The following is a 14465-nucleotide window of genomic DNA, read 5'->3' on the forward strand; positions in this document are numbered from 1 at the left end:
CCAAATTTCTTTGTCACAGTGGCTATTATAAAAATTCATTGAGCCAGAAAATTTAGTATAAAATACTTCTAAAGGATGAATATGGTGCTGAGGTAGATAGATTAAAGTTTCAGACCCATTTGTAATTCCACTGAATCCATGAAGTTTGTCATTTGCCTGCAGCTTTTACTTGCCAGTCAACTACGTCTTATTTTTTGACCTGTCACGAAATTTTGTAAGCATTAACATTTTTCAAATTGAAATACATTCTTTGAAATCATAAATTCATTTATATTCATATAAATGGCATGTTTGACAGTGAAACATGTCTACATCAGTTAGTAATGCTTCCTTTCTTATTAACAGGGTTCTGTTTATTACATTCCTTCTAAGGCCATGGCCAGGCCAAACCATGATTGATATTTAAAATCCCATTTATGGAAAGACATTTGACGTCAGATAACAAAATTTATGATGCGTACTCATGGGCCTATCATCACACTCAAAATCTATTTTGAATCCATAATCATTTGCTTCATCAATATTAGTTAACACTATCCCAAAATGAAAAACTGCCTGTAAAATAGCTTGTAAAATGGACAAAAATATTCCAATATTTAGAGATTATGTGAAATACGAAAAGGTGTTCTACAATCACAAATTTCTCAGAAAGGCTAGCTCAGTATAGTAGTTCACCTACCAACTGATACTAAGACCTTAGAATGAAATGCTGATATGAGAATATAAAAAAACATTCAAGAAGAAACATTAAAACAAGTCACGCACCTTCATCCCACTCCATGTCTGATTTGAAGCCAGAAAAAAGGAAAACTCAGTTAGTTGAATAGGCTGATTTTCTTGAACAGTAATGACTTTTGAAGTATAAGAGGTAAAAACTTACCATCCATGCCATTCAGATCTTCATAAGCTCTGCGTTTCAATAATGAAGGTGAAATGTTGTTTAAGTTTGCCTTCTCAGCCTCAGGTTTGTTGGGAATACGCTCATACAGGATACTACCATCTGAAAACAAAACATGAGTTCATTAAAACATTAATTTTCCATATTTAACAAAAAACTAAACGCTATTCATGGCCAAAATGTGTAACTCAAGTTTGCGAATTACAAAAATTTAATCAATGAACACTAAATCAAATATAGAACAAGTTACGCCCAATAGACTAAGCTATGATGAGAATCCAAGGTGAAAAACTAAGAATGGACGTGTTACCACTAAACTACGCTACTTTCAGATGTGAAGATACAAACTCCAAAACAGTTTTGTAACAGCCACTGCAAATAATAGCTTTCCCCAGGAAAGTACCTCTTGATTGGAAAAAGCGAATGTAACCCCAATATTTAAAAAAGGGATACAGGCACGACCCAGGAAATTATCAGCCAGCATTGTTAAAACTGATGATAGATAATGTTCTCTGACAAATACTTATCAGCAATATTATAACTTTCCCAGACAGTCTGAACTTCCTACATGGTAGTCAGCACAGCTTCCAAAGATTTGATCGACTGAAACACAGTCTGCACTCTTTCTTTGCACCAATATAAAATCAGGTGGCTTGATCTAAAGTTGATGCCTAATTTCTTGATTTCAATAAAACATTTAAAAAGGCACCTCAAAAAACCTTACTCGTAATACGTAGTAAGATTTAAAGTTTAAAAAGTCCATCCTGCACTGAATGCACTAGCTGATAGATTAGTTTACTGGTTGAAAAGGGAAGAATGAGATATATATCCCACCTGGGCCTCGTGGAGGGCGAGGAAATGCAACGCGGTCTGATCGAGGAAGGAGATCTCGATTGGTGGGAGCCAACCAATCGGGTGTCGCAGCCGCCACCTCTCCCAACCGCCCAAGACTAGTTGCAATATTAGTGACACTGCCTCGATCCTTCTTGCGATACCGGAGCAATTCCCTAAGTTCAGCGATTGATTTTCCAGCGATGATCTGCTGACCTGAAAATACAAGTTCATGAAATAATAAGTAGCCTAAAGACAAATACTTAGGATTTTTATTTTAGCATCAAAATTTCAGCAATTCGGTTAATCCTCTTTGGAACCAACCTCTATTGAACATGCCTATGTCCTACCCACAGGGGAAAAAAATTGGGATCAAATTTCCCTCCCAAAGGAATAATAAATTTTCAACCTCGATAGAAATGAACCCTTTCACTGCAAAAAATTGTATTGAATGAAACAATATTATAGACCAGAGTCAATTTTCAACCTCTTTAAATGAAATAATGAAGTACAGTAGAAGATCAGAAATCTGAACAATGGAGTATCTAAACAACAGAAGGTTTCCTGGGATTTTTCAAACTTTCAAGTTTTTATAGCAGCACAGTCGAAAATATGGCAACCAAAATGGTTGATTTGCCATTTCAGAGCCTGGCTGTGTTCACACTAATCCTGCAACAGCTTGTCAACTAACTTGCCGTTTTCTTCCTCAACATTTCTTTGAAAGTCTTCAAATTTCATTATGTGACTTCGGATTTCTAGATGTGGTGATTTTGCACAACAGAATTCACATCATCAGTGTACGATGAGCTCCAACTGTCATGAAGAGGAATTATACCTTTGTCTTTTTATAAACACCCTCTGATTTTGCAGCGGTGAGAATCAAAATGTTGCTAAAAAAATTTTCTTCAGATACTGCTTTCCTACTTGAAGACACTCTTTTCCGATCAGAAGTTCATCTTTTCTTTTAAAAACCCACAAGTGAAAGTGAACGTTGTTTCATGCTCTGAAGCCTTGAAGTAGTTTTTACATGGGCTATCGCAATCCCTTTTCTGAAGGGGATGTTCTCAAAATATTTTTAACTCTTCCAAATGACACGTGGATGAAATCTCAGATTGAAATAAGCAGTTCCAGCGGAAGAGTGAAAGGCCATCACATTACGTTCTCGAGTTAGTGGTAAGGTGGGCGACCCCAGCCGCGATGCCCACTGCCTGAGAGGCCTTTCTCTTTAAGAGTCATGCAAATTATGTATTTGAAGATTGTTTCTGAAGTCAATACCAAGTAGTTTTTATAAAATACTCATGAACCATGCACTGATAAGATTAGCTGCAACAACTAATATTAAATGTAAAAGTCAAAATTCAAATTGGTTATTATTTACAGCTACACATTTGAATTGGAATTACCTCCAATCAGAGGATTTGATAATTACCAATACATTTATGCTAGTTGGTGTGGAAAACGATATAGAATTTGCAACAGCTGAACTCTTAAAATATGGAGACATTGATTTTTCTGTCTCATTGTAAAAATATTGATACTGTATATTCCATCCAAGATCACTTTCATGATTTACCTACTGTCGCAATTTATAGATGAAGAACTTTTTCAAATGCTTTGAGTCATTTTTAATCACCTCATTAATCATTAATTTCATGAATTTAACTGGTTTTTTTTCATTACTTGACCCATGACTCAACAATACATCATTTCCACTGATCCCAATGCATGTTCCGGAAAAAATATATGCAGGGTTGCAGTGCATCCATGTAACTGATCTATACACTGGGATTATCATTAATCTAGAATGAGTCTGGTTCCGTGCATTCTGGATAATCGATCTTCTACCCTAAATATAAGTGTTTCAGTTCACTTCATCAATGATAGGATTCGCAAAATAAGTAGGTAATAATGCCAGTAAAGAAGTCTGTAAAAGCTTGCATCATTTATGGGCAGATTTCATATTATTTTCATTTAAAAGCCTAGTTTTTCTGAAAATAGAATAGCTTCATCCAGATAATTATCCAAATCTTTGTATTTCTGCTCATCTACAAGGATGTTCCCATGAAAATTTGGCATGAGTTGATTGAAACTACTGGTTAGACCTTCCCCTAGCAAACCGAGTAATTTTTTGTCATGTAATGTTTTGCTCCCCATCCCCATCTGTACAATTTTTGCATTAAATTCGATCGAAGTGCTAATTCGTCCCTAAATTACTAGGGAATACCTTATCTTTCACTTCTTGAATTTGACTTCAAAGTTACCTGACAACTGACATCATAAATTATTCTCCTGGGGTAGCTACAACTATGGTTCTTTGAGAGTGTTTATCATTGATGGCTTATGCCCCTTTCAACTCTTACTCTCAGTAAGCAGTCCATTGTTAGCAAAATATTTACCCAATCCGCCACTTTCCATTTTTAAGAGATAAGGCTCTTGTTGCAGTTCACTCGAAGGTCCTATCTTTAATCCCTTCCAAGGTGGTTCCACAGAGGGACTGTGGAAGAACCAAGGAAGTGTTCTCCGTGACATGTCTTTGGTGGCAAGCAAGAGCATCCCTCCTCTGCGGAACAACATCATATCTCATCATAATGTGGATATCATGGATCCTATGTTACAACATTAGGATGGCTATTAGAATCAGTGATGATCAGAGATTATTCATCTGCTCCTATTTTATATCAAGGGAGAATGACAATCCAGGTTTAGATAACTGAATTATCACCCATGACTATACATTAATTGCTCAGTATGGAAAAAAATTACTGAAAATTCATAATAAAATAGATGACTGCAGAAAAATAAGACAATACCAGCAGTAATTCCTTGCTGGTTGACTCTGACAGCACAGCACCAACAAAACATAAACGTCCTGAAGCACCCACAAATCTTCACATTAATACCCGTTTTTTTAAGGTAAAAGCTTTTCCACATTACATAGTTAAGCTATTAGTAGGGGCACCGAATTTTCGCAAACAGCAAAACGCGAAATATAACATGAAATTTCCAAGGTTGCGCGAAATTCACTTGGTTCTACGAAATTTCGCGTTTAAGCACTTTTTCTGCGAATTTGGCGCGATATTTTCCACTGTTGCCGGTAAAAAATACCCCGTTACTTTAAGTTTTCTTAAAAAACCGGTATCAAGAACCGATTGCATAAAGTCAGTGCTTTGGAACCGGTTCGGAATTGTTGCGAGGATTTGAATTTGGCGCCCAAACCCGAAATGGTTCGCAGCGTATTAAAGGCCAAAAAGTGAAAAAAAAAAAAAAAGATTTGAAAATGCATACATTTCTTTCCGATTGCATGGCATCAATGTTTTTTTTTCTTTTGAGAGTTGCTCCCTGACACGCGCATTTAAGGGGTCATCAATTTGTCGCTCTCGCCAACATTGTAACATTCTGTAGCCACTGCCACAGGCCGCTTTTAAACAAGCTGACTTTTTGCCGGCCAAGGCACGGTGACGTTCTTTCAACTTATAAGTTATATTGTAAGTATTGTATAGTATACTATAAGTCTATGGATGTCTTCAAACGAGTCGAATCACACCGTTGTGTTGACGGCAAGGTGCCCATTTCAATCCGGCCCGGCGATGCTCCGTCTACGGCGTGAAATATAGGCTATGCTAGATTGACGCCGCTTTCAGACGAAACAACTTTTCACCGGCCGCCGTTCACGTGAAATTCGGGCGGCTTTCAGACGAAACGACTTTCTGCAACGCCGTGTGTTGTGCCGTGAACGGCACTAGCGGAAAATGGTTTCGTCTGAGAGAGGTGTTAAGATTGATTCATGTGTATATACAGCAATTCTGCGATATACAAGCAAGATACATTTCGAGAGCCTATTCGTAAGTTGATAAACCTATGCAAGGCGTCGAGAAGTGTGGTTATCCTGCAGAATGCAACCCCGCATCACAATTTTGCGTTAATTCATGGCCGCTCAGTTTATGAATGTTGTCGCTGTACCGGCGTGTTGAGTAGTTTATTGTTGAGGTTATAAGAACTGTGACAGTGAAGCATGCAAATCAGTTGTCAATTAAAGTAACAATTCAAGCTATTTACATGACAGAATGTATTTTAATCTGACTTAGAAGTTACAAAAAAATACCTGGAGAAAGAACCAGTGGCTGCCTGATGTAATGAGACATATTGGTCGATCATGCATTCTTAACAATGTGTTATTTAACTTTTTTACTTGGTAAATAAAATTATGGAGGCGATCTTGAGTTTTTTTTACAGAGCTTTCCTGCTAATTAACATCTTTCGTGAAATTACTTTCATTCACTTCTTGTGGTTGTTTAATTACCTGAATTAATGGCAAATTTAAAAAGAGTTCATCTTTGGAACCGAGTATCGAGAACTGATGGGGGAGAACCAGAACGGTACCAAGAACCGAAAAATATAAGAACCGACTCAACCTTAATTTATAGAATTCCTTTACCCTAGTCATCAATGCACAGTTTGGAAAAGAAAATGAATCTTCACTTAATAGTCACAAAAAATCTGTGAAACTTCCCATGTGTGAGGTCCTGAAGCAAATAGGATAAAGACTAATATCAAGTTGTCATTCCTTGTATAGTGACCCAGGGAGGAACATTATCACAGCCATGGGAAGACTATTTAACTCAAGGTGTATATTGACAACTGATGTGAAGGACTTAAGCACAATTGTAGCTAATGTCCTCATATAATCATTAACAGAAACTCAAGAACTTTTTGGCTATTCTGCTTTGAAGGGTTCTGTTGGATCAGTTCAGGAAGAAGGAAAAGCATTGTCAGTACTTCCACTAATTCTTGCCCTTTAAAATGATTTTATCCCATTTTGTAGAAAATTATGTGAAAACCCTGTGGATACCTGTGGCAAATGTAGATGCAGAAAGAGGATTTTCCATGCATGGAAATATAAATAAAAGACCACTAAACTTCCAAAAAATGTAGAATTAAAGTCAAGTTTGACCAATTGATCTCAATTCCAGTAAAAGAAGGATTCAGCCAATTTAAAATTCCAGAGTGTGAATAATTTCAGAAGGCATATTTAAAAAAATTATAGATAATAGATAAACACATACTTGCATGTGTTGATGTTATATTTTTTGAGTAGACCTTAAAGACTTCTGTTATCAATGTGTTAAGTAAAAACTATAAGTTTTTTACATCATGCAGGCCAATGAGACAGTGAAATTTAGGCCAATCAAAAATATTCCCCATCGATACAACTCCCGCATTTGTCTAGCGGTACGCGGTTGAAATACATACATACATAGAAAAGTGTTTATGGTATGTGTATCTAACAAATGCTTAACTTATTCCTTTAGCATTTGCAATTGACCCTTCTTTATCAAGGTTTTTACCATTAAAAATATATTTACGATGCTAATAAGCATTTTTGTTGGTGAAATTATTGTTCTTGGGATAAAAAAGAATATTTGTGACGAGTGAATTTTTATGACGAAACTGTATTTTTTTATGACGAAATTTTAAACCGATATTGACAGATTTTTATGACGAAATTCACAGTTTTTATTCACTGATAATCTTTGCCTCTAGCTATTAGTTATTCAAGGTCCAACTACGTTTCAGTAAATGCACCATGAAATGAGGTAAGTCAGTTTTGTTTAGCATGCCAGGGAAGCAACTTTCCCAGCTCCATTTGTCCCGCAGAAGTGGCATTAGCCCACGGCATATGACAATGCGTGCTGCTGTAACCACAATATTGAATCTACAACAACCTATATGTGTACTAGAAATTTGATTCTCTTTTTTTAGATGACCATGGAAGCCAAAATGTGGGTACAGGAGGCTTTTTAATGGCTTAATTGCCCATTACTTCGCAACGGCGACAGAATCAAGTTTGTGAAATTCTAGAAATCCTACAGTTGATATATTCCTTAGTTTAAAATTCCGGATAAAAAAATCTACTCCTGTATTTTTATTTCACTTGCATTAAATGATTAAATGGTAATAATTTTTTGGGTACATACCCACCTACACCTTACTTTTACAAAATTTAAAAAAATGCACTATGATCACTGAGAAATGCATAAAAATGGAATTATTGAAATTCACGGCCATCCACAGTAACATTCCTCATGGTAACTCTTTCAAATTAATTGAAATCAAAATTCTATTAAATTATTGTCCATAAAATGCTTATCATAATTAATTTTACCTCCCATTTTTAAGCTGTTTCCTGACCTCCGGGAAGTGCACATTAAATTGATGACATTTTTACTGTTTCATGCTTTATTTATTGCCTTTAACTTAATATTATAATTTTTATAAATGAGAAGCTGTTCCTATCATTACAGACTCTAAAAATTAAAAAAAATGTCAGGTCCTCATGTATAGTTCTTTGGCACTTAGTATTTAAAATGCTTTCTCCCAGGAAAAAATTAAATCAGGATTCAACTGGATATTTTCTAAAATTTCAATGTTAACTGAATACTTATTTTATTATTTTATTCACCCAAGGTAACTTCTAAATTCACTTGCAGTATTTTACAGAAGTAACTACGAAAGGTAATCATTTTATTTAAAATATTAATAGGACATGTGCAATTAGCAGGTAAACCCTGCATAGATCTTACATTCTTGTTTGACTGCTGCTATGTTGATTGCCCAGAAGGGTGCTCTAGCGGCATGGCGAGGCTGCAGCAGATGACGACAAGTTCTTCGAGATATTCTCGTGAGTGGTGTGGAACACAAATAGAATGCTGTCCTTGTTTTCATGATTGGTCGTGGAGATCCAGAACGAATTGCCAAGCCATGAGCAGTGGCATAATGACGTGCTAAGTGTGCCTTCAGTTTGAATTCCTAAAGAGAGACAGAAGATCACTGATTAACTAAAGATCAGTAGCTACAACATTTCCATACCAGAAATATTATCCCAGTCAAGAAAATATACAATAATGCCACCTCTGTAAAAACAATAATTCTTTAAATTTATAAAAAAATAATTGAAATAGAATAGAGCATGAATTACATTATTCAATTATTTCCTTGCTTGCTGAAACTATTCCATTACATAACATAATCTCAAATTGTAAATGAACTGCCTTTAAACAGTTTCACACAAAAACAAAGAACTGGAGTGCACACAATATTAATTCTATGTAAATGCACATGCGTCTAATGATGTCGGGATTTCAGCACGAAGATCACTACATATACAGTGGAACTTGGTTAGTACGTTCCTCCTTAGTACGTTTTCCTCCTTAGTACGGCGATTTCCCTCGGTCCCAGTACCATCCGAACAAAATACAGGTAAAAGAATTTGGTTAGTACGTTTGAAAAAATTGCGCTTTCCTGGTTAGTACGCTCAATTGCTTGCCGTGACGCAACCCGCAATTCGTTCTCTAGTGTCTTCTTAAGGGTCGCAAACGTCTGTATTCATGATTTAATTTATTATTATTAGCCATTAACATTCTTCCATTCATTCCACATCTCTTTCTTCTACCGTAATTTATCCAAATGCATTTCTTAATTCTTGTGACATGATGAAAAATAAAATGCGGCCATTTTTTGGGAATGTCTGACTATGAAAAACTACAGCCAATAAGAAGCCCCAATTTTCCCCACCCCGAGCTCCTCACCTTCTGTTGCCTTTGGACCTTGGGAGTGCCCACTGCTGCGCACAAAGTTCATGAGTGGGCAATTGTTGCTATTGCACGAGTTATCATGATGAAGAAATGAGTCTTAACGGTATTAGACAATTCCCACATTATCTAAAACAGTACTGCTCCATAAACTCGACGTCGTGCGTATTTACTTGACTACTGTTGCGGGAGCAGACGATCCTCTGGATCTACACGCGAAGCTTAGCTTAAAAATACTTGATCTCGGAACGAAAGCAGACGACATTAGACAAATTTTGAAAGTAAATTTCAACTGTTTAATATAAAATTTTCTTGTAATTACATCGTAATCTAATAATCTTGCGTGTCATCAGTTGATATATCGATCGATTTTACAATCGAAATGGTATCATTCCAGAAGCGAATGTCTATGGCTGTTGCCGTAATTTGAAAGTCAATATAATTTTGCCCAATTTTTATGATGTTTAAAAAACCAGTTGACTTACTCCGGGTTGTTGTTATATTCTCCGAGTACGCTGTGAGAAAGAAAAATGACTTGTCTTCGCTTGTCTTCGCTTCACTCATCCTCGTTCTGTAAATAGATATAGGATAAATCACGGGAGATAGACGCCGTAATCATGAAATCCTCTCCGGGATGTCCATGAAAAATTGCGATTTTTATTCACATGGTATTGTTTTTCATGGTAGCGCTCATTTTCTTGATTTTAAATGTGAAAAGAGTTCAGGAAGGCGATCCTATGAGAACTACTGATAGTAATTGTAATTATGACGACTTTTTCACTGATTGCAATAACCCCGACTGCTATTATTTACTTTCCTCGTTAGTACGTTTTCCTGGTTAGTACGTTCATTTTTCGTGGTCCCTTCAGAAACGTACTAACCAAGTTCCACTGTATATGTAATTTAAAATACACATGAAAATAAAATACATAGATATTTATCAGTACATAACTAACCTTTCCACAATTGATAATGCTACAACGGTGGGGTCTATGTGAAGTCAAATTTCCAGCAACTCGTTCTGTAAAATATAAAACAGAAATTAAAAAAAAACAAACACTTAAAGTAAATACTCAAAATACCAGAGGCCAGTGTAATACTGCCTTTTAAAAAGATTAGTTTTTACCTTCATCCGATACACTACCCGATTTCTTTTTGCTCTCCGTCTCATTTTCTCCTGCAAAAGAACAGAACTCATGTATAACATTTAAGTTCATAACTAAAAGATAAGAAAAAAGACCTCCTCACAAGTAACGTCCTACTCACCTATCCGAGAGGGTATTTTCAGACCACCATATTTCTTCCAATACAGCCAACAATTATGACACAGCTTACATTGCATATGTGAAGGACCCCAGGCATACCATTGAGTTGAGACTGTTACTGCAAAAATATAGAAAATTTGAAACCTTGAAAACACTTCTTAAGTATTTACTAGATAATAATCTAAAAAGAAATGAAGCATTTTACAAGACTACTTTCAGTAGGCTTGAGCAGAGATATGCATACAATCTACAATAAAATGTAAGATAGATTTTAATTTCGAGCTTAGATTATTATCAATACAATAAAAAAAAACCATTACATAGACCTTTCATACCCTATTTTCCACAGAAATAGATTCAAGTAGCCACATTAATATTCAAACGAATTACTTAATGCAAAAATGGGGGTTGAGCTTCTACGGCCTCGGAACTGTGGAAAGGAAATACCCAAATGGACGTATATATTATACATTATACGGCCAGTAGAGTATTTCCTATCCACAAACGAATACTTGTCCAAACAATGCATTTGGTACCTGTGTTTTGATGCATGACTAAAAAGCAAGCAGAAATAAAAGAATGTTGGCCAGCTTAAATTTCAATAAACAATTTTTCTTAATCTGTGCTTTCCATAACGATAGTAATCAGGGGATATTTTTTGAAAATGTATTGCTCTCAAAAGCATACTCATTACTCAATTTATCAGCCATAAGAATAATATATTCAAGATTTATTAGAAATACATAAAATAAATTTCAAATGAAATCAAACAGTACCCTATTGACAGAGAATTAAGATACAGCAGAACCTCATTATTATGAAATTCAAGGGACCCACAGACCCACAAAAAAGTAGCAATTTCGTTATCATGAAGCCTACTTTTTTTGATTGATTTTCCATGAAATTATTACTTGTAGTTCAATTTTCAATGATTCAGAAATGATTAATTGAAATTAAACACCTTTTTCAGTTGAAATATATGGTTCAAAATTGTAACTATATCAGATGTTCACAAAGAACATGTTCTAAAAAAGTTCAAATATGCTTGTACTCTGTATTTAACTACTATGATGCAAAATATTGATTCTAAGAAAGACACTTTTAAAACCATCGCATATACTGTCAGATACACTGTCCCCACGAATTTTACGTGGTGCCCCGCACAGCATGTTGGCATACAACTCCCTTAGTTTCTACGTTGCACATTAACAAAAGGCAACAGAAAATTCAGCCTTGGGATATCGAAAGGGCAAAACAATGATTGTGTATTCATTTTGCTTTCTAGCATTGCATAAATTTTGGGAGTGTCACAACCTAAAGCACTGTTTTCAGAGAATCACGTATTAGGAGCAGCAAGATGCTGGGGGGCATGATCATGGATCTGGGATAATAGATTGAGGATGGCTAAAGCTGCTGTGCAACATAAGAAACTGCATTTTCAGACACCAAGCCTCACTGTTTTGTCATGCATAACGTTCCCACGAGGCAACACTGTGTGATGTGGTTTTGAGATGTTGGAGGACAATCATGTCCCAGCTCAGTCTGAAATACTTGAAAATCAGTAGTACAGAGCTCTCATGAAGTCAACAGGAGCGCAATCACGCCGTCACCAAAGTATGCTTAAGTGGAAACTTTGCATGGGTAGGGAAGGCTGTAATGCCAATTCCTTCTGACCAATTAGAATGTAACACACATCAATCTGGTATACCCATTGCTATCCTTCCCTTCAGAGCAAAATCATTAATCATCATGTGAATCCTAACCCATTATTCACTTCAGTGGATATCTCGTGCAACCGTCTTGTCGTGGTGCCAAATATTCCGGCATGTGGCTTCTGTTAGCTCTCGTTGCTAATATGATGCTGTGCCAGATAGCCAACCACACAGCCTCGAGTCTTCTTCCCTACGCAACATTATGGAGCCTGCCAACTCACAAGTGATCCAAGGATTAGAAGAGGAAAAAGCTAGCTGCTAGAGCATTCATTCAATGTTGTCTGGACACTTGTTTGGTGCAGTTGTGATTAGTTATGCATGTGTATAAATCAATGAAGGAGGTGACTGGAGGTACATTTCTCCGGGTGCGATGGCATGCTGCCTCCCACGTTGATGATATCTACGATTTGAATTTGTCACTGGCTTGGTCATTGAGATCCATTCATAATGGAGAACTTGCAAGGTTTTGCTACAGCCATTTCAACCCACACATCTTATAGTTAACCAATATTGTTCCATAAATATACTTTTCTTGCAGACGAGCAACCCTTATTTATTGAACTGCGGTGAATCGAATTCGAATCTGCGAAGATTCAAACGCAGCTTTCCATGTGCCATTTTGACATAGGGGTGCGTGACATCATATATGCCACTGGGTTCCGATTTCGCTGCTGGCTATGCATTCTGAGTGGGAGTTACTGGAGTTCTTTGAGCCACCCCAAGTTCTTCCTGTGGTTTGTCTCATTTTCATTCGATAGAGTATTCTAGAGGATTTTCAAGTGATATATTTATATTAGTTATTATTATTATTATTGGCTTATTTATCCGCAAGGATGAAGAATACGTTTGTGCCAAGTCAGATGATCTGCCAGCAGTTGACCATCTTGTGATAAGATGAGTACTTAATGAACTGCGACAAGTACATGTCCACTGAAATTCGAAATGTCTAACGATCACCCTTAGTAATTTATGTCATTTATGAGATAATGGAAGTGTTAATTGATTAATACAATTGCAAACGAATCTCACAGTTTTACGCGTTATGGCAATGCATTCTTCAGCTGATGAGCCTTGATGCTGGAGATTAGGCAACAAAGGAGGTAGTCGGTCTCATTCCAGACCACGTTATGTATTGTTGTGATTGTCTGTATGAGTTACCAGCAGTTATGAGAGCGTAGCAAGTGAGACATGTTGGTTATTTTCAATTTAAATCAAAATATTCGACAAAAGAGGCTCGGAAGCCGTCATATTTTGTATTATTTATAATAATAATATCTGAGTTAGCACATAAAATATAAAACTGGGGCAATGAAACCAAATATTTTATAATATCTACGTAACATCATTGTAGCAGTCTGAGCCACGGCCGTTGGAGGGGGATACGTTAATTTTAAGTTGATGTTATCAACTGCACCTCATATTTATGTAAATAGAATAATTTTGATGCTTGCTTTACAACTTCGGCTCACTGCTTGGAGATTTCTACTTACATCTTTTGTGCTAAATAGTGTTATTTTCAACGTAACAACCCGTTAATATACTGCTGACAATCGCAGTGCCAGTGGTTGTAATGCAAAGAGTTTGACAAGGTTTTACCAAGGCCAAAAAGTTCCTTCCACTGTGTATGCTCTGTATTACGACATATATTTCTTGAGGGCGATGCGCCACAGAGCAAGCATTAACTATGTATTACCTGTTTATTAAACTAAAAATACAAGATGTGTATCAGATCTACAACAGCTAAATTTGATTTGATTGTGATTTACGGCCTTGAGTACACTCTGTACACTCCCATTTTACGTTCTTCTAATGTTCGGCCCAGTTCTCCCAGGGAGAGGAATGGGAGGAAGATGACAGTTGGAGAAGGAGTTAGTTCCCCAATCCTCTTTGGCTGGCTTTGCTGCTAATAGTGCGGGAAACGCATCTTAAGCGCGGGAAATTACATTGTAGTGAAACCCCCTTCATCTTTTCCTGTGTTAGGAATGGAAGAGGAAAGCGCAACATTGTCTTAGTTCGATCGCCCCTACTATGACTGTTGACTTATGGAAAGCTAGAGCAACGTAGTAACGGGCAACAAATGGCTTAACTTAGATGCGGGTTACCCTCAAGGGCCATGTACTATGCAAGCGCAATTGAATATGCTATTCCCTATAGCAGGTCCTTTGAATCT

The 14465-nt window shown here is 36.5% G+C and overlaps 1 protein-coding gene across 6 annotated transcripts in view; it reads right to left on the reverse strand.

Moving 5' to 3' along the window:
* Nucleotides 1-14465, reverse strand: part of LOC124168449 (metastasis-associated protein MTA3) — a 169137-nt gene that overhangs the window by 19726 nt on the left and 134946 nt on the right. For 2 of the 6 annotated variants that reach the window (XM_046546695.1, XM_046546694.1), the window contains exons 12-17: nt 10585-10701; nt 10445-10495; nt 10275-10339; nt 8311-8536; nt 1733-1945; nt 881-1000 (exon numbers count right to left, since the gene is read on the reverse strand). In XM_046546695.1, the coding sequence (XP_046402651.1) occupies nt 881-1000; nt 1733-1945; nt 8311-8536; nt 10275-10339; nt 10445-10495; nt 10585-10701 (792 nt within the window). Of the gene's footprint in view, nt 1-115; nt 200-765; nt 784-880; nt 1001-1732; nt 1946-8310; nt 8537-10274; nt 10340-10444; nt 10496-10584; nt 10702-14465 lie in introns of those variants that run through there. The other 4 variants (XM_046546697.1, XR_006866936.1, XM_046546696.1 and 1 more) reach the window with 4 other exon arrangements.

Source organism: Ischnura elegans, chromosome 11 (genome assembly GCF_921293095.1).
Source record: "Ischnura elegans chromosome 11, ioIscEleg1.1, whole genome shotgun sequence".
Lineage (NCBI taxonomy): Eukaryota > Metazoa > Arthropoda > Insecta > Odonata > Coenagrionidae > Ischnura > Ischnura elegans.